This window comes from Plecotus auritus (genome assembly GCF_963455305.1).
Source record: "Plecotus auritus genome assembly, chromosome: 1".
Taxonomy (NCBI): Eukaryota; Metazoa; Chordata; class Mammalia; order Chiroptera; family Vespertilionidae; genus Plecotus; species Plecotus auritus.
The window spans coordinates 159,561,147-159,587,017 of NC_137770.1; the positions used below are offsets into that span (position 1 = coordinate 159,561,147).

Here is a 25,871-nt window from a genome sequence, read left to right on the forward strand (position 1 = left end):
ACAACTCTGGCCGGTGTGGCTCAATTGGTTGGGTGTCCTCCTGTGAACTGAAAGGTTGCCAGTTCAATTCCTGGTCAGGACACTTGCCCAGGTTGTAGGTTTGATCCCTTGTGGGGGTGTGCAGGAGGTAGACAATACATGTATTACTCTCACATCAATGTTTCTCTCTCCATCTCCCTTTATCTCTTTCTAAAAATCAGTTAAAACATTTTTTTAAAAGTGGAAACAATTCAAATGTCCATAAACAGGTGAATAAATAAACAAAATGTGGAATATCTATATAATAGAATATGATCTAGTAATAAAAAGAAATAAAGTTCTGATACAATGAAAAAAATTATGCGGAGTGAAAGAAACCAGACACAAATAATATATTGTATGATTTCATTTATGTGAACTATTCAGAATAGGCAAATCCATAGAGACAGAAAGTAGATTAGAGTTACCAGTGACAAAAGACAGGAAATTGGAAGTGACTTCTAACAGATACTGGGTTTCTTTTTCCAGTGATGGAAATATTCTGGAATTTGCTAGTGGTGCTGGTGGCACAATATCATGAATATACTAAAAACCACTGAATTATACACTTTAAAATTGTGAATTTTATGTTATGTGAATTACATCTTAATTTAAAATTTTAAAATTCTAAAGCAAGATGTAAGAGGAAGAGGTGGTGGGAGGGGAGGAGGAGGAGGAGGAAGAGGTAGAGAAAAGGAAAGAAAAGAAAGAAGAGGAAGAGTAAGAATCCATTAGCCTTACAGAGATTTCAAGATGGCAGTAGAGTAGATGGAAGCTATGCTTACCTCCTCCCAGGAACAAACTGTAATTACAACTAAATTAAAGAAAAATCATCTTAAATCACCAACTGAAGGCTAGCTGAAGAGAAATAAACAAGGATTTACAGAAGAAACCACATCGAGACTGGTAGGAAGGGCAGAGACGCAAAAAAGGCTGGCTCTGCTTCCACAGGTGGAGGCTGAAGTTCTCTGTTGTGAAGGATCCCCCTCAGAAGCATGGGGCCTAAACCCCAAGCTGGGCTCACAGCCCAGAGCATCAGAGCTGGGAAGAGGCACTCACATAACATCCAGCTGTGAAAAGCTGCAGGATTTCTGTCTGCCAGGGAGTGACAGAGTCTAGCTGTAAACACAAGCACCCTCTTAAAGGGCCAATGCACAAAATTTCGTTCACAGCCACTCACCCTAGGCTCTAGGGGAGGAAGGGCAGAGTGAACTAGAGTTTTGTGAGGAAAATGGGGCTTGTAGAGAAAGCTGAAGGGAAAGCTGCCAGGATCCTTGTGCTGAGTCATTCTTCCATACCGCAGATGCCATCTTTCTTGGTGGAGCACTCCCCTTCATGTGGCATGGGGGGCGGAGGGGTGGGGGAATGACCAATTGCCCCACCCTCTAGACTCCCTCTCACCCCACACTGTGGAGTTTAGGCCCTGCCTTGAGTCAGCTGCCTTGGCCAGGTGTAGAGGTCTAGGCAGACTCAGGGGGTATCAGTGACTGAGTTGTCTGGCTTTGAGGTAGGGGCTATTCCTACCACTTTCCCTGTGAACCTGACTGGCACTTCCTCCTCAATAGGAGATCAGTTAAAACCACCCTCCCATGGGGGTAAGGGGGAGAGATCAACCAAAGGACTTGTATACATGCATATACGCATAACCAATGGATGCAGACAACAGGGGGTGAGGGTGAGGGCATGATTAGGCAGGTGGGGGTGGGCAATAGGGGGATAAGGACACATATGTAATACCTTAATCAATAAAGAAAAAAAAGAAAGAAAATTTAAAAAATAAAATAAAAACCACCCTCCCAGCTGCCAGCAGACTCAACCTCCCTGCTCCAGAGGCCCCACCAGGCCCCAGGCATCGGATTCTTAGTGGCTCCACCCTGTTAAGGTTGGAGCAAAATCTGAGACAGTCTTGTGGGTCTGGAGTGAAGACCACACCCATCCCCTCCCCCTCCTGGGAGATCCACTAACCCCATCCTCCCTACTCTGCCAGAGGCTCTTTAGTGACTAAGCCCAACAGGCAGCCAGCAGGGGTAGGCAGGAGAGGTGGATCTCAGGATGCCTTAGGACTTTTGCCAACCTGCCCCTCGGCCCAGTGCTGAAACAAGCTGGCCTTGGTGTGCAGCTTAGTCCTTTCTGCCCGCACCCAAGCCCAACAGAGGCAACCATAAACTAGATCCCTTGTAACTCCAAACAGGTTGCCGAGGGCCAGGCAGAGACAGCATCCATTGGCCTATACCAGAGTCCCTCCCAAGAGGCCCAGGACCAATACACGCAGTGGCCAGCTTCAGACAACATCAAAGCAGAATCCAATAAGCTTCCCAAACAGCATATCCAAAGGGAGATCTTGGCATGATGGTTCCCTTTTCTTCACATCCTCACCAACACGTATTATTTGTTGATTTGATAATAGCCATTCTGACTGGTGTGAGGTAGTATCTCATTATGGTTTTGATTTGCATTTCCCTGATGATTAGTGATGTTGAGCATCTTTTCATATGTCTGTTGGCTATCCGTATGTCCTCTTTGGATAAATGTCTTCATGCCCTCTTCCCATTTTTTTTATCGTAGTGGATTTTTTTGTTGTTGTTATTGATTTGCATGAGTTTTTTATATATTTTGGATATCAATTCCTTATCAGACATATCATTTGCAAATAAATTCTCCCAGTCAGTAGGTTGTTTTTTGTTTTATTGAAGGTTTTTTCTTCACTATACAGCATCTTTTTAGTTTGATGTAGTCCCATTTGCTTAGTTTTTCTTTTGTTTTCCTTGTTCAAAAGATATTACTCAGACTAATGTCAGATAGATTACTTCCTTTGTTTTCTTCTATGAATTTTATGGTTTTAGGCCTTACATTTAAATTGTTAGCCCATTTTGAGTTTATTTTGTTTATGGTATAAGAGAATGATCCAGTTTCTTTCTTTTCTTTTCCTTTTTTTTTTTTTTTTTTGCATGTATCTGTCCAGTTTTCCCAACACCACTTGTTTAAAAGACTGTCATTACTTCAGTGTTTAGATTAGTTGACCTTTGTCATAGATTGGCTGACCATACAAGTGAAGATTTATTTCTAGGATTGTTATTCTGTTCCATTGACCCATGTGTCTGTTTTTGTGCTAGTTCAACACTATTTTGATTACTATAGGTTTGTAGTATAGTTTGAGATCAGGAAGATTGATACCTCCAACTTTGTTCTTCTTTTTCAATATTGCTTTGGCTATTCGGGATCTTTTATGGTTCCATATAAATTTTGGATTACTTGTTCTAGTTTTGAGAGGAATGACATTGGAATTTTGATAGAACTTGCACTAAATCTATAAATAGTTTTTGGTAGTATGGTCATCTTAACAATATTAATCCTTTTTATCCAAGAACACAGTATATCCTTCCATTTATTTGCATCCTCTTCAATTTTTTCTTCAGTGTCTTATAGTTTTGTAGAGGTCTTTCACCTCCTTGGTTAAGTTTATTCCTATTTTATTTTTTTTCATGAAGTTTTTTCCTCATTTCTCCTTCTGATTGTTGGTTATAAGTGTTTTGGAACACCACAGATTTCTATATATTAATTTTGTATCCTGCTTCTTTACCAAATTTAAAAAAAAATTGTTGATTTTTGGCAAGAAAGGAAGTGAGAGGGATAGAGAAATAGAAACATCAAAGAGAGGAAAATATTATACATTGGCTGCTTCCTGCACACCACTACTGGGGATCGTGCCCAGGCATGTGCCCTGATTAGGAATGCAGCCGATGACCTCCCGGTTCATGGGTCAGTGCTCAACACTGAGCCACAATGGCTAGGCTTTACCAAATTCTTTTATTAATTCTATTAATTTTTTGATTAAGCCACCTTGTTTTTGGTACTTTGTTGTGGAAGTCCTAGGAAACTAATCCTATCTAATAAAAGAGTAATATGCAGGAGGATCCAAGATGGCGGCATAGGTAAACACCTAAACTGCTGCCTCGCACAACAATTTCAAAACTACAACTAAAAGACAAAACGTCTATCACCCAGAACCACAGGAAAGCTGGCTGAGTGGAAGTTCTACAACTAGAAGGAAAGAAAAACAGCATTGAGGGGTGCACAAGTGCTGAAAAGCTGAGGTACGGAGACACGAAACCGGCTGGCGACGGGTGACTGGGAGCGCTGCTGTTTTCAACCTGAAGGGAGATAAGCTCCCGATTACTCTGAACTCCAGTTTCTGGGGAGATGTGGGGGACCCAAAATCCTACGGGGAGAAGCTGGACTGTCTGCCGTGGGGTCGGAAAGTGAGGGAGGCTTGCTTGCAGGGCTGCGCGCAGGAATAATTGTTTACTGTGCTGGGGCGCGGGACACGGGACGCGGACGGAGACACAGAGCCAGCTTACTGGCAGCCATCGCTGTTTGCCACGCCCTAGCCTAGTCACGCCCTGAGACCCCGCCCTGCACAATCTACAAACCCACCCAAGCTCCAAGCAGTGGCTTTAGCATATGAATGACCTGCCTTATCGCAGCTTAACCTAGCAAACTTGCAGCCCGGGTCAGACAGCTCCAAAACCTCCAAAGCCCAAGCAAAGAGGAGAAAACTGTAGTTCTTGCTGTAGCTCCTACTGGGTGGCCTCAGACAGTAGCTGACCTGCACCCCATTGGAGATCCAGAAGCCAGTGTACCTAGTGGTCAGTGTGAGACACCTGATTTCAACTCCTCACATCCATAAGTGACACATTCAAGAGGCAGACTCAGTGAGCACCAAAGCCCCACTGAAACAAGTCCTGCACCATAAGCGTGTCTCCAGCGCAGCAGTTCTTCCATTATAGACACAGCGGGTCCTCACAGCCAATTGGCCTGGAGGTCAATTCCTCCCAGTGTACCAACAGCAATCAAGGCTTAACTACACCAAGACTTTGCACTCAGCCCACAAAGGGATGTACCAAAGGCGTCCACCTCAGGTGATTGGGGAGGCTGAGCTACTGGCCCCTATAGGTCACCTACCACACAAAGCCACTCCATCAACACAAGGAAGTAGCAAAATGCGGAGACAAAGAAACATGTCACGAATGAGAGAAATGGAAGAAAGCAAACTACTGGATGACATAGAGTTCAGAACCACATTTATAAGGTTACTCAAGAATCTTCTAAAAACCGCTGAGGAACTTAGTGAGACCTTTAAGGATCTTAATGAGAATGCCAAAAAAAATGGAAAAGGACCAGTCAGAAATTAAGCATACACTGTCTGAAATAAAGAACATACAGAAACTCAACTGTAGATCAACGTACCCCAAGAATCAAGCGAAAGATCTGAAATATGAGGAAACAAAAAACACCCAACCAGAAAAACAAGAAGAAAAAAGAATCCAAAAATATGAAGATAGTGTAAGGAGCCTCTGGGACAACTTTAAGTGTACCAATGTCCGAATTTTTGGGGTGCCAGAAGAAGAGAGAGAGCAAAATATTGAAAACCTATTAGAAGAAATAATGACAGAAAAATTTCCCTACCTGGTGAAAGAAATAGATTTACAAGTTCAGGAAGCACACAGAACCCCATACAAGAGGAATCCAAAGAGGACCACACCAAGACACATCATAATTAAAATGCCAAGGGCAAAAGACAAAGAGAGAATCTTGAAAGCAGCAAGAGAAAAACGGTTAGTTACCTACAAGGGAGCACCCATACGACTGTCAGCTGATTTCTCGGCAGAAACTATGCAGGCCAGACGGGAGTGGCAAGAAATATTCAAAGTGATGAACAGCAAGAACCTACAACCAAGATTACTCTACCCAGCAAAGCTATCATTCAGAGTTGAAGGTCAGATAAAGAGCTTCACAGACAAGAAAAAGCTAAAGGAGTTCATCACCACCAAACCAGGATTACATGAAATGCTGAAGGGTGTTCTTTAAGAAGAGGAAGAAGAAGAAAAAGGTAAAGATAAAAATTATGAACAACAAAATGACATCAAATACATACCTACCAACAAGTGAATCTAAAAATCAAGTGAATAAAAAATCTGAAGAACAGAATGGACTGGTGAATATAATAGAATCAGGGACATAGAAAGGGAGTGGACTGACAATTCTCAGGGGGGAGGGGGTGTGAGGGGTGCGGGAAGAGATTGGACAAAAAGCTTACACCTATGGATGAAGACAGTGGTGGGGGGTAAGGGCATGGGGTGGGGTGGGGAATCAGGTGGAGGGGAGCTATGGGGGAAAAAAAGAGGAACACCTGTAATAATCTAACAATAAAGATTTATTTAAAAAAAGAGTAATATGCAAATTGACCGTACCTCCCCTATACCCACCAGCCACGCCCACAAGCCACGCCCACAAGCCAATCAGGAGGGAATATGCAAATAAACCCAACCAAGATGGCTGCAGCCACAGAGAGCAGGAGGGAGGCTTGGGTTTCCCTGGCAATGGAGGAAGCCAAGCTTTCTGCCTGCCCTTGCTGGCCCAGGCCTCCACTCAGTGCTACAAAGTTTCAATTATAGAAGATAAATAAAGCCCAACAGAAATGGTGGCAGCCACAGAGCTGGAGAGAGCAGGAGGCTAGGGTTGCCTGCGGTGATGGAGGAAGCCAAGCTTCTGCAGCCCTGGCCTGCTTTGGCCTCCGCTTAAGGCTACAAAGTTTCAATTATAGAAGATACATAAATCCCAACAGAAATGGCTGCTGCCACAGAGCTAGCAGAAGGCTTGGCTCCACTCCAGGGTATAAAGTTTCAATTGTAGAAGATAAATAAATCCCAGATCCCAGGGCCTCTGCTTGGGTCGCTGGGGGGGGGGGGGGAGGGCGTGGCCGGTCTGCAAACCACCACAGGCCCCTCGCCCAGGCCGCCCCACGTCCCAAGGGAACCCCCACCCTGATCCAGGACACCCTTCAGGGCAAACCAGCTGGCCCCCACCCATGCACCAGGCCTCTATCCTATCTAATAAAAGAGTAATATGCAAATTGACCATCACTTCAACACACAAGATGGCTGCCCCCATGTGGTCAAAGATCCTGCCCCCATATGGACACAAGATGGCCACCACAAGATGGCCAGCAGGGGAGGGCAGTTGGGAGGAACCAGGCGTGCAAGGGAGGGCAGTTGTGGGCGATCAGGCTAGCAGGGGAGGGCAGTTGGGAGGGGCCAGGCCCGCAAGGGAGGGCAGTTGGGGGTGATCAAGCCTGCAGGGGAGGTCAGTTAGGGGTGATCTGGCCAGCAGAGGAGGGAAGTTGGGGGTGACTGGGTCTGCAGGGAAGGGCAGTTGGGGGGTACGAGGCCTGCAGGAGAGGGCAGTTAGGGGTGACCAGGCCTGCAGGGGAAGGCAGTTAGGCATCAATCAGGCTGGTAGGGGAGCAGTTAGGCATCAATCAGGCTGGCAGGGGAGTGGTTAGGGGGTGATCAGGCTGGCAGGCAGAAGTGGTTAGGGGCAATCAGGAAGGCAGGCAGGTGAGCAGTTGGGAGCCAGCAGTCCTGGATTGTGAGAGGGATGTCCGACTGCCTGTTTAGGCCCGATCCCAGTGGGGTCCCAGATTGGAGAGGGTGCAGGCTCGGCTGAGGGATACCTCCCCATGCACGAATTTTATGCACTGGGCCTCTAGTCTATATATATAAAAGGCTAATATGCTAAGTGTCTGACCGTCCGGGTAATGACGTCAGGTAGCAATGCCCAGCTTCCTCTTCCTAGCAACTAGCCTCCTTGCAGTTTCTTCAGCCCAGGAACATGACTTGTTTTATAGCCAGGTGGAAACATTTTACACTATAACCAAATGTCTGTGAAGCGTTTTCCCATGCCTCATCTCATTTGATCATCACAGAAGTCCTGGAGTAGGTAGATAGGAGACTCAGTGGAATCCTATTTTCTTTTCACTAGCTAGAAAACGGTGATCTAGAAAGCTTAGAAACTTGACCCAACTGAAAAAAAGTAAGAAATGGTGGACCTTGAAAATGACTTCAGGTTTTCTCACTGCACAGAATATAGTCAAACACTGCTGCAGTTAAATATTTTACCCTTTGTTCTCCCTGTGTGATCTACAATAATAATCTGCTTTGTGTTGATATTTACTGCTGTGTTGCTGACAAATTACCTGAAAGAGAAGTTGGGGTGCTTCACTGTGCTGGAAAAAGTTTAGCTAAATCAGAAAGTAGGTCTAATTAAGCAAGTTTATTATATATATATATATATATATATATATATATATATATATATATATGGCTAAGTTGACTTGCACATGCAGGATACATATAAAGCTCTTGCTGGTGCCAATCACACATGTGTGTTTCCATCTGTCATTGTTGATCGTGAATTTGGTTGACACTTCTATTATAGAGAAAGGGCGAATAGCTATATTAAAATATTTCTTCTAATTAATTTCATTTCAATGTAGACGAATTCATGCACTGGGCCACTAGTACATATATAAAAGCAGAGCTATTTGGCTATGGATGGCAAAGATTCGTACATTTAAAAAAGAAACTATCAGTGCTACTCATAAAAAGGACAGCAACTTGAATGAACCTCAAGGGAATTATACTGAGTGAAAAAGCCTACCTTTAAAGGTTACAAGCTGTTTGGTTACATTTATATAACATTCTCCACATGGCAAGATTATAGAGATGGAGAAAAAGATCAGTGGTTGCCATGGCTCAGGGACAGGGAGAGAGAGGAAGGTAGGTGGCTGTGGCTATGAAAGAGTGACAGGGGAGATCCTGGGAGGGGAACACTTTAGTCTTGGCAATGGTGGTCACAGATCTCATCTATCATCTATCTATCTATCTATCTATCTATCTATCTATCATCTATCATCTATCGTGTGTGTTTGACAAACCTGCACAGAACTAAACACACACAAATGAATACACAGAAAACTGACAAAATTCGAATATGGCTATGATTTGTGTCAGTGTCAATTTCCTCGTTGTGATTCTGTACTAGTTTCCAGGAAACACGGCTCCAGCAGGCATGAACAGCTGGCATGGCTGTGATCCCCTGCAGGTGACCTCGTCAGCCGCACAGGGGCGACAGGGGCCACCCACCAATGAGGTTCGTTCCCCCACCATAATTGGATCAGACTGGTGGAGGGAGCGCAGAGCCACTCACCCACTAGCCCACGGTCTAGGAATGAAGTGAAACTTGGAAGGTGAAGTCGGAGCGACAGGAGGAGACAAGCGAGGCGAGGTCAACGACTGAACAGAAGTCAGGTGTGAACGCCCACCGGCCGAGTTTACTGGAAAGACCTTGCTTCCGGATGGCTTTACCCACTCCCGCTGCGTTGGGACCCGAGACCCACTGGGCTTTTGGAGTCACGAGAGGCGAGAAGAGAAGGGGGCAGGGATCCAGTCCTCCGCAGGAGACTGTCCGGGACTCCGCTCTGCGCGGCTCCAGGAACTGCCCCGGCAGCACCGGACCCCTGCGGCTGCCCCGGCTTTTCCAGAGGAGGAGTGGGGATGCTGAGTCACAGATCTGTCACGCTCCTCACCTCTCACCAGCCCTCCGGGGTCTAAAGTAAAAGCGAAAGCGAATGCGACTCGCGGGGCGGCTAGTCCCGAGAGCTGTGCCCGTCTCCTCCTCCCGGACCCTTGGGCATCTGCACGTGCCAGCGAGGGCGCAGGCGAGGGTATGGCCATGGCCCGCCAGCCGCTCCGGGACCGCTGGGCCAGCGAACTCCCGGTGCTGCTGCTGCTACTGCTGCTCCCGCCGCCGCAGACGCCGGGTAGGGAAAGGCGTGCGTCCTTGGGGCAGCGGGAGGAGGCGGGGGCGCCGCAGAGGGACTGCACTGAGCTCCCCACCTACAGCGGCCGGGAGTCGGTGGGATAGGAAAGGGTGAACGCCTGGCATGGAGGGGGCGCGGCACCCGCGTGCGGGGAACACGTGGAGGGAGCGGTGGCTAGGACCGGAGCGCCGGTCCCTGCGCCCCGACCCACTCCAAGGGAGGGAGCTGCGAGACCAGGCTTTTAATACAACTTCTTCCCGATATCTAAGGCAAAGGGGAAAGCCCGGGGCTTGCAATGGGGTATCCGAGTTGGTGTTTTACAGCAATTTCGAGAAAACATGAGCGCGGTTCTCCGAGCCCCAGAAGGAAAGCTGTGCCAATGTTGCAAAGCAGGCAGTCCCCGCAGAGGTCGAAGAAGACGACCCCATCAATACCCTCAGACAAAAGCAAATAACACGCGTGGGTAGTAGTAGGATCGGCTAGGAACTGCGTCCCTGGGGAGAGAAAAGGCGTAGGGCAGATTGCACATCTGGGAACCTGGAAACAACTCCAAATTCTTAAGCAGCTGGGAACTGTGCCAGGTCACAGGATAGTAGGGCAGCATGAGTAAGCGCTCCCAGGCAAAGGCGAAGAAATGAAATTGTTGGTGATGGTTTGGTGTAGGTCGCATAGATGTAATCTCAGCGGGAAGAACAGAATGAGTGACGGATACATTTTTCTCCTGGGAGGTAGAGAGGAGGAAGGAGAAATAATAGATAGGTCTGGATTTATCCACGTTGGCTCTTAATCTTTTTTCGTCTGGGAGCTCTTTGAGGATCTGATGAAAGCTATGTACTCGCTCCCCCCCCGGGGGGGGGAGGGGCGGGAAGCATATACTTACAAAACTTGCATATGATTTTGGGGTCATGGACCCACTGAAAGGCATCCATGGACTCCCCAGGGATTAGTAAATCCATAATAGCTCGTACTTCCTTCCCCGTGTGTGTGTGTGTGTGTGTGTGTGTGTGTGTGTGTGTGTGTGTTTAAGGCAAGACTCCCAATCATTTAAATCCAGTCAGTCAGTCAGACCAGTCTAGCCAGTACTTGATCAGAGCCATCCATCCTGGCTGGGTTGGTGTTAACTCCATAGCTCTGTGGATTCTATGAAGTTTTATTTTTGTAAGACTATGTTTGGACTTTTCCCACATCTGAGAATGTGAGTTATATTGGTAATTTGTTCAGGTCCTCCCAACTGGCTAACCAGTGTCCTGCATGACCCCTAAGGAGATGTAGGAGACAGCCAGTGGACTGGGGCAACTCAATTGCACCATGTGAAAGGAAATGCAGCTTTAGTCAGAACCCAGTAAAGATGAGCTGTCAAGGTGCAGAGAGCAAAACTGCAGTCAAGATTTTTAAAGCTCATCAACTATAACATTGCTCTTTTACCTCACAAGGTTCTTGCTGCCATCTGATAACTCCTCGTGTTTCTTAGTTTTTTTTTAAACAGCTTTACTGAGAGATAATTAACAGATAAACTGCATACATTTAGATTGAACGATTTGATAAATTTAAAGTTAAATGTATACACTCATGAATCAATCACCACGATCAAGAGAAAAAACGTAATCATCATTACCAGAAGTTTCTTCATGTCCTTCATACTCCTTACCTCCCAAAGGGCTCTGTCACCCAGGCAGACCATCTGCTTTCTGTTACTATTAATTTGTTGTATCTTCTAGAATTTTATATAAATGCAACCATGGTATGTGTTCTTTCTTGTCTGGATTCTTTCTTTCATTGTAACTATTCTAAGAATCCATCCACACTGTAACTTGTATCAATAGTTCCTTTATTTTTATTGCTGAGTACTATTCCATTGCATGGATATCACACAGTTTGTTTATTCATTCACTTGTTAATGGACATTTATGTTGTTTTGGTTTTGGGCTATTGCATATAGAGCTGCTATGAACATGTACATGTAGGTTCTTGTGTGGGCATAGGCATTTATTTCCCTTTAGTAGAGAAAATGACTACGAGTGGCTGGATCATATGACACATGATGTTTAATTTGTGTAAGAAACTGACAAACCATTTTTCAAAGTAATTGTACTATTTTACATTCCCAATAGCAGTGTTGCTTTGGTTCGGTTTCTTTTTATTTTGTTTGTTTTTGTATATAACTATCCAATTGTTCCAGCACCATTTGTTGAAAAGATTATTCTGCTGAATAGATATTATAACTTTTTTTAAAAAAACAAAAACAAAGCATCAGTCATCCCTTTATGTTTGGATTGATTGTAGTAGACAAAACACCAATATCCAAATATCAATTGTAGTTCTATACATTAGCAATAAGCAATTGGAAAATGACATTTAAAAAATGTAAAATTTGTTATAGCATCAAAAAGTGTGAAATACTTAGGGATAAATGTGACAAAAGACTAGAAAAGAACACCTGTACACTGAAACCTACAAACTATTGCTGAGAGAAACTTAAAGATCTAACAAATGGAGAAATATACCATGTTCATGGACTGGGCAAATCAATATCATTAAGGTGGCAATTCTCCACAAATCAAAATTCCAGCAGGCTTTATTGTAGAAATTAACAAACTGATTCCAAAATTCACATGAAAATGCAAAAGATGTAGTATAACCAAAAAAAAAAATTGAAAAAGAACAGAATTCAAAGAACAACACTTCTGATTTTGAGACTAATTATAAAGTTACAGTAATCAAGACAATGTGGTATTGGTAAGATGGATAAAGAGTTAGTAGAGCAGAGGATACCTAATATTTTTTAAGCAGAAGAGATTCAAATGATTAAATTTGGTAGTATGATCCTAGTTATCCTATATACTAGTAATAAAAGCCTATGCAAATTGTCCCCTCGACCGGGAGTTCAACTGGGAGTTTGACCAGGGGACGGGGCCAGCCAGCCAACCGCGGGAAGGGAGGCCCCGGCTGGCAGCTGGCAGCCACTAGGGACCCTACCCATGCATGAATTTCGTTTACTGGGCCTCTAGTAAAGTATAAAGAGCATCCCATTTCTTATCCCTAGGTGAGAAAATATTACAGTCTCAGATCTGTTCCTGCTAGTTTACATTGCTACTAGACAGCAAGTTGTCATCTGTCTGTTCTTATTCAAAAGGCCTGATTTGGAGGGAAATTCATAATCTTGGGCAGGTCATTTGTTTAAAGATGAATATCCCTGCTCACTAGTGCTGGTTTGTACAGAATGTTAGTGCATTGGGGGTGGTTAGTGTATTGGTGGTTAGTGCATATGGGAGAACAAATTCACCAATGATTCATCTGATAAGGGGTTAGACCCCATCTGAGCCGACCAGACCCCACCCATGCACGAATTCATGCACTGGGCCTCTAGTAGTATATAACTGTTTGAATAAATGTATAAAATCCCCAAGTATATACTATTGGAATGACTCAGTATTACTCGTTACACAGGATTGATGTTATCTGTATACTTTCTATTTGGAAAGACTTAATTTTCTCCTGCATCGTAGGGAGCCATTGAAGGTTTCTGGGCAAAGGAGACATCATTGGAGTTGAGTGGTATAAGCGTGTAAAGAGTGTGGAGAATTAACTGCAGCTTAGAGGGTCTTGAGGCAGGAAGCTAAGTTGGAGGCTTTTGCAATAGTTCCAGTAAGTGGTGATGAAATCCTGAACCAAGACAGTGTCAATAAGGAAGAGAGGAGGGGCAGATTTCCTCCTGAGTTCTATGAGTATAAAATGTATTTCATTCTTTCCCTTTTGTTTGCTCCTCAACTTTCATTCAACTCATCCAAGCCTTGAAAAAGCATTATTTAAGGACTTGAACTATGATGAATTTACCTATCACACAAAAAGTAGATTGGGGAGCTCAGTAAATGAGCCTGAGACAGAAAGAATACATGAGTTAAGGGCAATGACCTGAGTACAGTTGGTACTTACAGTGAGTGCCAGAAGGAAGTGGGTTGGCTTGGTTGGCATTTCAACAAAAAAAATTATGAAAGAAAATAGATTACTGTGAACACAGAGCCCTTTATGCTTTAAATACATCAGTTTCACACTGAATTTCTTGAGAGCAGAAATTACATGACATACTTCTTTGTATCCTACAATTGGCATGTTGTGGGCCTTTAAATGGTAGAATAAAAGAAATAAAATATTGGAATGGGTTCTGACTCTCCTTAAAGAACAGGAGGGGCATGCTAACCTGATAACTTTTGAACTCCGAAAATGAGACTAGGCCAGAGCTACTTACTTGTATTAAATTGTATAAACCAACTTGGTAAAAAAGCCTGATTCACAAGTTCTGGGAAGTAGAAACAGGTGTGGCCCTATGCACAATTTTAGTGACTTCATTTAAATGATAGTTAGGACTTGCTATATATGTTTTTTAGGCAATTTAAGAGTTTTGATATTTCAAGAACCTTACTAGTAAGTTTTCTCCTAGTTCCATCCCACTCTATATATTCACAAGCCACTAACTAACTTCAGAAAACACTATCGCATGTGAGGTTTAGCTTTGTGAGTAACAGAGGACTTTAAAATATATCCACCACCATCAAGGAGCTTACAATATTATTAAAAAGGTGAGACTTGCTTACATTGAATATCTAGGGAACAATGTTATAAAAGAATGAATGTAAAGAGAAATTATCATTGAAGTATCAAAAGATGTGATTAAAGCCTCAATGAAAGGTTGCTGATACAATCAAATGCATTATCTACTATCCTATATAATAAAAGGGTAACATGCAAATTGACCAAATGGTGGAACGACTGGTCGCTATGATGTGCACTGAACACCAGGGGGCAGATGCTCAATGCAGGAGCTGCCCCCTGGTGGTCAGTGTGCTCACACAGGGGGAGCGCCGCTCAGCCAGAAGCCGGACTCACAGCTGGCAAGCACAGCGGCAGTGGTGGGAGCCTCTCCCACCTCAGAGGCAGCGCTAAGGAGTCTGACTGCCAGCTTAGGATGTCCTTAGACATCCCCCAAGGGCTCCCAGACTGCAAGAGGGTGCAGGCCAGGATGAGGGACCCTCCCTCCCCCCGAGTGCATGAACTTTGTACACCGGACCTCTTGTATACTTATGAGAGTCTAGCTTTGTAAAATAAGTAACTGGCTGATTGGGTTGGATGCAGGATATTGATATTCTTGTGCATTCATATATCAAGTAATCATGCATTTATCTTTCTTTGAGGACTATTCAAAATGGAAAAACCACTAGTAGACTTCCTTTTTCAGCAAAATGACAAAGTATAGGTTTTGGAAAAACCCTCTTGCTACAAAACACCCAGAAATGGTGAATAAAACAGTGAAAACATCTATTAAAATCTCTAGCCAAGTCCTGACTGGTTTGGCTCAGTGGATAGAGTATCAGCCTGTGGACTGAAAGTTCCCAGGTTTGATTCTGGTCAAGGGCATGTACCTTGGTTGCGGGCACATCCCAAGTAGGGGGTGTGCAAGAGGCAGCTGATTGATGTTTCTCTCTCATCGATGTTTCTAACTCTCTATCCCTCTCCCTTCCTTTCTGTAAAAAATCAATAAAAGATATATTTTTAAAAAATCTCTAGCCAATAAAATACATAATAACTGCTTAAAACAAAAATAATAAAAATGTGTTGCTGTTGTGGGGTTTATAATATATGTAGAAGCAAAATGTATGACAATAATAGTACAAGGATTTGGGGAAGAGAAATGGAAATATATTGTTTAAGGTTCTTAAACTATACTAGAGGCCCGGTGCATGAAAATTCATGCACTGGAGGGGGGTCCCTCAGCCCAGCCTGCCCCCTCTCACAGTCCGGGAGCCCTCAGGGATGGCAGGTGACCCGGTGATCAGAGGAAGGTGACTCCCCATCACATCTCTGCTGCTGCCACTGCCAGCAGCGCAAGCCTCAGCCGGCCCTGGCTACCAGAGCCTTGGGCAGCCCTGAGCAGCTGGGCAGCTGCCATCCGAGGCTTGCCTGCACCTCAGGCCAGCCCTGGGCGGCTGGGGACTCTGGAGGCAGGCGCGGAGTGGCCAGGCCCACCTGAGGGCGGGCCCAGCCTTGCCATGCACCTGCCGCCCCAGTGGGGCTGAGGGAACTGGGCGTCACCATCTTGTGGCTGTGGGTGCTGCCATCTTTGAGGGCATGGCAGTCAATTAGCATATTCCTTCCTTATTGGCTGTGGGAGCTTCCATCTTTGTGACGGCTTGAGGGTCAATTAGCATATTCCCTCTTTATTAGATAGGATATGTGAAGTTGTGTAATGTCACTTGGAGATAAACCATGAAAAGGTAAAGATATATACTATAAACCTTAAAGCAACCACTAAAATAATACAACAAAAAGTTGTAGATAGTTAGCTAATAAGGGAAATGAAATAGAATTATGAAATATACTCAAATAATCCATGACATAATCATCTCCATAGAAAATCCTATGGAATCTACCAAAATACAATTAGAATAAGTAAGTTTAGCAAGGTTGCAGAATACACAATTATTTTACAAAAGCGCATACAATAAAAAATTAAGTACCTAGTAATAAACCAACAAAACTTTTCAGTCCCTTATGTAAAAAATGATAAAACTTTTTAAAAGAAACCTAAATAAGTAAGAAGATTTTCAGGTAAGAAGACTAAATACCATAAGGATGTCAGTTCTCCCAAACCAGCCTTGCTCTATTAGCTATCAGGACTTACTACCTGAATTATGGTGTAGAGATAGAAACTAAATCAATGAAATAAAATGGCCTAAAGAGAGACAAAATATGGCAACTTATTTTATGATAGAGCTGAAAAAAATTGGCTATTTATAACAAATCTTAATAAGATAATTGGTTATCTTTGTTTTAAAAAATTAAATTGATTGGGGTGGTAAACACACAATACAATATACAGATGATGTATTTTAGGATTGTAAACCTGAGACCTATATAATTTTATTAACTAATGTTACCCCCAATAAATTCAATAGAAAATAAAAAGGACTATAAGAGAGTACTATGAACAATTGTACACTAACAAATTGAGTAACCTAGATGAAATGGATAAACTTCTAGATATACAAACCCTACCAAGACTAAATTGTGAAGAAATCGAACATCTGAATAGACCTAGCCTTTTCCTCTAGGGACTTCATGTCTTTCATGTTCTCTGGAATCACTGATCTGTGGCTGAATGGAGACTGTCCAGTCACCAATAACATAATATTACCTAAGAGGTCCAAAGGTCTAAGGTCGATTCTGGTTCCCTCAGAAGGAAGGAACATTTTATCATAGAGCAGAGTCTAGCATTTTAATGGACCTATCCATTCTGGTCTACTGCCAAATTCCTAGAGCTGAGTTTTATTTTCATTCATCCCACTCTATCCCAGTAACCAGCTATGTGAACTTACAGAAAAGCATCACAGATGCAGATTTAAGATTTTGCTAGTATGAAGTTAAAACCATGGTACTGCTAAGCTACACACACACACACACAACACACACACACACACACACACACACACACACACACACACACACACACACACACACACACACACGAGACAGATTGATTTGAGATGACAGAGGGGGAAACTAGATCCAGTTAAAAAGTATTAGAACAGCACATCAAGAGGAACCCATAAAAGAAACCCTCACTGATGTAATCAATGCCATTAACTAAGAAAGGTATGAACAGGCAGCTATCCCTGAGTCCTACTGACTCAGGAGCTCTAAGAGGAGAATCCAGCACTCTGTATTTTAACAAGCCCTGCAGGTGGCTCTGATGCCACTCCTTTTTGAAAATTATTGGGATAGAGGACCCAAGATGAAGATGAAGGTAGTTAGGAGCAGAGTTCACGTAGCAGAACAAGGGCTCCGATATGGCAATGGTGAATGCACACAGCAAACCAAAGCTACAATTAAACAGCAAATGTTTTAGCTCAGTGGTTACTGTCAGCCTGCAAACTGAAGGGTCAAAGGTTCAATTCCCAGTCAAGGGCATATTCTTCAATTGCCCCAGTAGGGGCATGAGTGGGAGGCAGCCAATCGATTTGTCTCTCTCATGCTGATGTTTCTCTCTCTCTCTCTCTCTCTCTCTCTCTCTCTCTCTCTCTCTCTCTCTCCCTCTCTCTCTCTCTTCCCCTCTTTCTCTCCTCCCCCCCACCCCCGACTCCTCCTTCCCTTCCATTCTTTCTGGAAATCAATGGGAAAAATATCCTAGACTGAGGATTAAAACAAACAAACAAACAAAAAAAAAACACACAAAACACCAAATATAGAAAGAGTGAAAACACTAATATTGGACCCTGGAAATTAAAAAAGAACTACAAAAGGTGTGAATACTAGACAAGAAAAAAGGAAAAGTTTGCACTATGAAAACCAGTTAGGGAAATTAAAGAAAATTTTTTTCTGACCAAAGATAATCTTGGCTGAGTTTTTAAAGGCTCTTAGAATTTCCTTCAAGAGGAATCCTCAAAAAGGGCTCCACATGCCACCCGAGGATATGTTTTTATTGATTTGAGAGAGAGAGAGGGAGATAGAAAGAGAGAAACATCGACCTGTTGCCTCTTGTAGGCATCCTGAGCAGGGATTGACCTGCAACCTAGATATGTGCCCTGACCGGAACTGAACCCACAAGCTTTTAGTATACTGGACAACACTCCAACCAACTGAACCACCCAGCCAGGGCTCATGTGGTTTTTATTTGTATACTAACTTTGCTTATTTTTTAACTTATTTATTCTATTATAACCTCAAACGTATAATAAAGTTGCAAGAATAGTACAAAACTCAGATTCACCAACTGCTTACATTTTGCCCCATTTACTCTATAATTTCTCCTTTCTACCCATATGCATTTTATTCTAAAGCATTTAAAAGTAATTTGGGGATGGAGAGAACCAAGATGGCAGCATAGGTAAACACCTGTACTTGCTGCCTCCCACAACCTCATCAAAATTACAATTAAAATACAGAACAACTATCATCCAGAACCATGGGAAAGCTGGCTGAGTAGAAGGACTACAACTAGAGAAGTAAAGAAGAAAGCACACTGAGACTGGTAGGAGGTGTGGAAGCGCAGAACGGGCTGGTCTGGCCCCCGGATGTGCCGCTTTTTTAATCTTTTTTAATCGGGAGGGAGATAGCCTCTGCGGAGGCTGCCTGGAGGAGCAAGGAGTCCCAGCCCCACACCAGACCCCTAGCCCAGGGTTCCAGAGCTGGGGAAAGAAGTCACTATGGGCAGTAAGAACTACGGACTGTAAAAACCAGTGCAGATTGGGGCTGAGTGACATGCAGGCTGCTGGAGACCCAGCTGCTCCTTTTAATAGGCTGGCACCACGAACTGAATTTACAAACTCCCACTTCCTCTGATCTCCAGTGCCAGGCGAGGCTCTGGGAGACCCAGACACATATGGGGAGAAACTGGACTGCCTGGCATTGGGGCAGGAACTCGGGGACAGCTTTCTTCCAGATGGAGGTGCTCACAGCGGTCATTGTTCCCATGCTGGAACCTCCCCGGTGTAGGGCTGACTGGCAGCCATTTCTGTTTGCTCCACCCTGATGATTCCCTGAGACCCTGCCCTACCCAATTTATAATCCCACCCAAACTATGCAAAGCAGATTTTGCATATGAATGGTCTGTCCTTTCTCAGGCTAAAAACCTGTCAAACAAGCTGCAGCTGGGTAAGGGAGCCCCAAACCTGTCAATAAAAGACCCATAAAACAGCACCAGCACCAGCCTGCCTTGCTTCACAGCTGGGCCTCGTCTGGGCACTTCCAAATCTGATACAAAGAAGAAGAATCTGCAGATCTCTCTGTAGCTCCTGCTGGATGGCCCCAGGCAGTGGCTGACTTTGCATCTCCCTGGAGACCCAAGAGCCAGTGTACCCAGTGATCAGTGTGAGACCATACCGGATTACAACTCTTCACATCCATAAGCGACACACTCAAGGGGCAGACTCAGTGAGCACCAAAGCCCCATTGAAGCAAGTCCTGCTCCATAAGGGTGTCTCCTGCACAGCAGCTCTCCCACTGTAGTCGCAGCTGGTCCTCACAGCCAATTGGCCTGGAGGTCAATTCCTCCCAGTGACAACAACAGCAACTACAACAAGACTGTGCACACAGCCCACAAAGGGGTGCACCAAGAGTATCTACCTCAGGTGATTGGGGAGGCTGAGCCACTGGGCCCTATAGGACACCTACTACACAAGGCCACTCTATCAACTCAAGGAGACTTATCAGCTACCCAGTACATAGAAACAAACACAGGGAAGCAGCCAAAATGCAGAGACAAATAAACATGTCACAAATGAAATGGAAGAAAGCAAACTACTGGATATAGAGTTCAAAACCACGGTTATAAGGTTACTTAAGAATCTTTTAGAAACCTCTGAGAAACTTAGTGAGACTTTTAAGGATCTTAGTGAGAATGCCAAAAAAAAAAAAAAAAAAAAAAAAAAGGAAAAGGACCAGTCATAAATTAAGCATATACTGACTGAAATAAAGAATAATATATAGGGATTCAACAGTAGATTAGAGGATCCTGAGAATCAAATCAATGATTTGAAATACTAGGAAGCAAAAAACACTCATCCAGAAGAGCAAAAAGAAAAAAGAACCCAAAAATAAGAAGATAGTGTAAGGAGCCTCTGGGACAACTTCAAGCGTACCAACATCCGAAGTGTGGGGGTGCCAGAAAAAGAGAGAGAGCAAGATACTGAAAACCTATTTGAAGAAATAATGACAGAAAACTTCCCCTACCTGGTGAAATAAATAGACTTACAAGTCAGATTTGGCTCACACGAGCGGTTCAACCTGGCCACTGTATTGTTTGACATGTTTCTATCATTCTTTGAGCACTTCCTTACTTCCTGGCACAATATATTCCACACTCACTTGTGCTTTCCCTGTCCTAACCCTGGAATCAGTCTTTGCTCCAATGACTTTTTGGAGAGACCAAGATCTGGGTACCAAGTGTGTTTGCTGCTAATATGTCATTGCTTCTAGGCACTATCAAAGGACAACATTAGCACACATATACGCAGGTACATACTTGCTGTATACACTCACACAGACACACAAGGGCACACAAACTCATGTACACATATGTGTACACATATACACTAATTACATACTAATATCCCCAACCTCAATTCTAGTCCAACACCATAGGTACATTTTACTCATCCCCTTCCCCTTTCCATAGTTGTAATTTCTTCCTCCAAAACCTGGACTGAGTTTGTTTCACTCACGGATGATGACCAGTTTCTACAAAATTTTCAAGAAGAAAAGGAGAGATGGCAGTGACTTTATTCCTTTGCCCCCAGATTTAACAGCAGAGATGGGCTTGTGAGGAAAGTCTACAGAAGCTGCAAACCATCATTATTTACTCATTATCTAGCCCAGCTTGCTTTTCCTTTTATTACTATTTTCTTTTAATCCTCACCTGAGGATATGTTTTTCACTGATTCTATAGAGAGAGTAAGGGAGAAGGAAAGGGAGAGGGAGAGAGAACATGGATGTGAAAGAGAAGCATGGTTGTGGGAGAGAAACATCAATCATTTGCCTCCCATACATGCCCTGACTGGGAATCATATGTGCTCAGACCAGGGACCACACCTGCAACTTGGGTATGTGCCCTGAGTGGGAATCGAACCTGAGACCCTTCGGTGCACGGGAGGATGCTGTAACCAACTGAGCTACACTGGCCAGGGAGGGAGTGGGGAAGGGGAGAGAGAGAGAGAGAGAGAGAGAGAGAGAGAGAGAGAGAGAGGAACATTGATTGATTGGTTGCCTCCCATATGACCCAGGACTGAACCCACAACCTGGGTTGACCAGGAATCAAACTGGTGACCTTTCAGTGCATGAGACAACGCTCCACCAACTGATCCACATGAGCCAGGGCTTCCCTTCATTTTATTTTTGTGGCATCTCTGTATTGACAGATGCTGAGTAGATCTTCAGGATAAACCTAGAGCTGGTCTAATGGCTGGTTGGCATACTATTCGTTCTCATAGCTGAGTTTAGGAACGTGCCAGGATCAGGCAATTCTAGTCTGAAAGTCTGATGATTCAGTTACCTCACAGTACTGTGGACAGCCTAACTCCCAAATGGATGAAGTGAGCCTGGCCACCTATCCAGCTTAAACTGTGTACCAGGCCTGGAGGGGGACGGATTCTGGAAAATTTGATCAGCTTCCACAGCTCTGAATGTGAGGATTCTGAATTCTGGAACACAAATCTCCATCCATCCTTGGAAAATGTCTCTGATCTCTAGCTGGGTGTTCAGGTGATGCTGATTTCTTTCTGTGTGCTTCAAATAAGCCACTCTCATTTGATTTATCCCAATAGAATCTGTGCCTGCTTTCCAGCCACCTGAACCTTCTTTTGGTCAGGCAGGATCAGGGTCAGCTTTGACTAAATAGCAGCTTTCTCCTTCCTTCTCACCTGCTTTCTGTGGATTGGTCTGCCTCGTCTGTGAATCTAACTGCCACTATATTCAGTCTCTCCCTCAGACTACCCTCCGTAGTAGAAAGATTGCTTCACTCAGTTTTCTTGGATGAGTCCTAACCTTCTTGCCTGCTGATGTCCCAGCTGCTCAGCAGAGACTTATTCAGGGTTCCACACCTGGAACCAAAAAGCCAGCTCCCAGGCAGCTGAAGGAAGCCCACAGATTTGTATGCTTTCCTGCTAACTTGGTAACCTAGGTTTCTGCCCGGGTCGGGGGCGCGGCAATACTTTCTCAACACGTCCATACAAGCTCCAGGACAATGGAAAATGCTGCAGAAGAATTTCCCTGTGTGGGACTTTCCTTCCAATGCAGCCCACTCTAAGCCACCTCCACTGCCTCAGGCAAAGCTTGGCCTCAGAAACTAGTTCTTGCTCATCTCCTCTGCATGCAAGAAAACCTAAAATGTATTGAATTAATAGGAAAAAGCATATAAAAATCATACAGTTGTGTCAGATAGGTAGACTTATGGGGGTGATCACTTTCTAAGTTATCTAAATGTCTAATCACTATGCTATACATCTGATACTAAATAGTGTATGTCAACTATAATTGATTGAAAAATTAATTTTAGAAAAGATCATACAGTGTTTCAAGTGGCTAAAGAAAAATTTTGCTTTTTAACCTTTTCTGCAATAGACTCTTTCTGGCATTGGACAGGACCTCATCTTAAGGATAGGCCAGCAACATTATTTTGGAGCAAACATGGTAGAACAATACATAAGCTGGTCCTCACCTTTTAAAAAAGTATTTCTTTAATTTTTTTTCTTTATTGATTAAGTAAAAAAATATTTTTATTGATTTTTGAGAGAAAGAGTAAGGGAGAGGGAGAGAGAAACATCAATGTGAGAGTAAAACATCAATTGGCTGCCTCCTGCACACGCCTTATTGGGGATCAAGCCTGCAACCCAGGTATGTGCCCAGACCAGGAATCAAACTGGCAACCTTTCACTGCATGAGACGATGCCCAGCCAATTGAGCTATACTGACCAGGGCTGGTTCTCATAATATATAATGAAGAGGTAATATGCAAATTGACCATCACTCCAACACACAAGAGGGCTGCCCCCATGTGGTCAAAGATGGCAGCCCCCATGTGAACACAAGATGGCCACCACAAGATGGCTGGCAGGGGAGGGCAGTTGGGAGCGACCAGGCCTGCAGAGGAGGGCAGTTGGGGGGAGCCAGGCCTGCAGGGGAGGGCAGTTGGGGGCAATCGGACCGGAAGAGGAGCAGTTAGGTGTCGATCAGGCTGGCAGGGGAGTGGTTAGGGGTGATCAGGAAGGCAGGCAGGCAAGCAGTTGGGAGCCAGCAGTCCTGGATTGAGAGAGATAGATGTCCGACTGCCACTGGGATCGGGCCTAAATGGGCAATCAGACATCCCTCGAGGGGTCCCTGATTGGAGAGGGTGCAGTCTGGGCTGAGGAACACACCCCCACCACCACCACTCCCCCCCGCCCCCTCCCCCCCCACCCCCCCCTGTGCACACCAGGCCTCTAGTCTTTTAATAATTAAAGACCCTTTTGGGGTTTCTTTATAAAACCCTAATCTACAAAATTGGTGCCAAGGAGGATACTGTTATCAAGGACTTATAAATAGATACTTTCCTGGGCTCTATAGCATTTTACGTTAGGTACATGATAAATAATGTCAATTTCACAGTTTTGCCAGGTGAAAGAAAAAGTTATTTTTTCTTTTTTGCAAGTTTTATTGTTACATAATGTAGAAAAAAAAGTCTGAAGTACTCCTACAACTCATTAAACTCATTAAATGTGTTTAACGTTTATGTTGCATGCTTTTATATAGGAAAGGATTTTTCCATGGATGCAAAAATATCAACAGGCCATAAATAATTAACAATAACAAAAAGTCAGTAATAAACATGGCGTCCTCAAAATGGAAATGGCCAACATTTCAGTCTTTCATTTTCTTCTTGGGCCAATATCCTTAGATATCAACTTGTGAAACTCCTCATTTCCACAGAACAGAATGACAGCCACATTGCCAGAATTTTCAGCTTACATTTTGGAATCAGTGTTTATTTTATTATTTTTGTTAAATCTTTATTGTTCAGATTATTACAGTTGTTCCTCTTTTTCCCCCATAGCTCCCCTCCACCCGGTTCCCACCCCACCCCTGCCCTTACCCCCCCACACACTGTCAGCATCCATAGGTGTATGATTTTTGTCCAGTCTCTTCCCGCACCCCCACACCCCTTTCCCCTCAAGAATTGTCAGTCCACTCCCTTTCTATGCCCCTGTTTCTATTATATTCACCAGATTATTCTGTTCATCAGATTTTTTATTCACTTGATTTTTAGATTCACTTGTTGATAGATATGTATTTGTTGTTCATAATTTTTATCTTTACCTTTTTCCTCTTCCTCTTCTTAACGAATACCTTTCAGCATTTCATATAATTCTGGTTTGGCGGTGATGCACTCCTTTCGCTTTTTCTTATCTGTGAAGCTCTTTATCTGACCTCCAATTCTGAATGATAGCTTTGCTGGGTAGAGTAATCTTGGTTGTAGGTTCTTGCTGTTCATCACTTTGAATATTTCTTACCACTCCCATCAGGCCTGCATAGTTTCTGTTGAGAAATCAGCTGACAATTGTATGGGTGCTCCCTTGTAGGTAACTAACTGTTTTTCTCTTGCTGTTTTTAATATTCTCTCTTTTTCTTTTGCTCTTGGCATTTTAATTATGATGTGTCTTGGTGTGATCCTCTTTGGATTCCTTTTGTTTGGGGTTCTGTGTGCTACCTGGACTTGTAAGTCTATTTCTTTCACCAGGTGGGGGAAATTTTTCTGTCATTATTTCTTCAAATAGGTTTTCAGTATCTTGCTTTCTCTCATCTTTTGGCACCCCCATAATTCTGATGTTGGTACGCTTGAAGTTGTCCCAGAGGCTCCTTACACTATCTTCATATTTTTGGATTCTTTTTTCTTTTTGCTTTTCTGGTTGGGATTTTTTTTTGTTTGTTTGTTTTTTGTTGTTGTTGTTCTTTGTATTTCAAATCTTTGACTTGATTCTTGCGATCCTCTAGTCTGCTGTTGGATCTCTGTATATTATTCTTTATTTCAGTCAGTATATGCTTAATTTCTAGTTAGTCCTTTTTCATATCCTTGAGGGTCTCACTAAATTTATTGGCCTTTTCCAGAAAATTCTTCAAAAACCTTGTAACTGTGGTTTTGAACTCTATATACAGTTGTTTGCTTTCCTCCATTTCTTTCATTTGTGACCTGTTTCTTTGTCTCTACATTTTGGCTGCTTCCCTGAGTTGACAGAGTGGCTTTGTGTGCTAGGTGTCCTATAGGGCCCAGTGGCTCAGCCTCCCCAGTTACCTGAGTTGGACACTCTTGGTGCACCCCTTTGTGGGCTGTGTGCACAGTCTTGTTATAGTTAAGCCTTGATTGTTGTTGGTATCACTGGGAGGACTTGACCTCCAGGCCAATTGGCTGTGAGGATCAGCTGTGTCTACGATGGGAGAACTTCTGTGCTGGACACACCCTTATGAGGCAAGACTTGCTTCAGTGGGGCTTTGTTGCTCACTGAGTCTGCCCCCTGAGTGTGTCCCTTATGGATCTGAGAAATTGTAATCTGGATGGTCCCACTCTGACCCCTGGGTACACTGGCTCTTGGATCTCCAAGGAGGTGCTAATTTAGCCTCTGCCTGAGGCCACCCAGCAGGAGCTACGGAGAGATCTGCAGATTCCTCTTCTTTG

At 43.8% G+C, this 25,871-nt stretch overlaps 1 protein-coding gene across 2 annotated transcripts in view; it reads left to right on the forward strand.

Moving 5' to 3' along the window:
• The first annotated feature begins 9,035 nt into the window (after positions 1-9,035).
• IL15RA (interleukin 15 receptor subunit alpha) overlaps positions 9,036-25,871 on the forward strand; it is a 37,014-nt gene continuing 20,178 nt past the window's right edge. The window contains exon 1 of one of the 2 annotated variants that reach the window (XM_080669640.1): positions 9,036-9,679. In XM_080669640.1, the coding sequence (XP_080525766.1) occupies positions 9,586-9,679 (94 nt within the window). In that variant the 5' untranslated portion in view covers positions 9,036-9,585. The remainder of the gene's footprint in view (positions 9,680-25,871) is intronic. The other variant, XM_080669641.1, reaches the window with a different exon arrangement.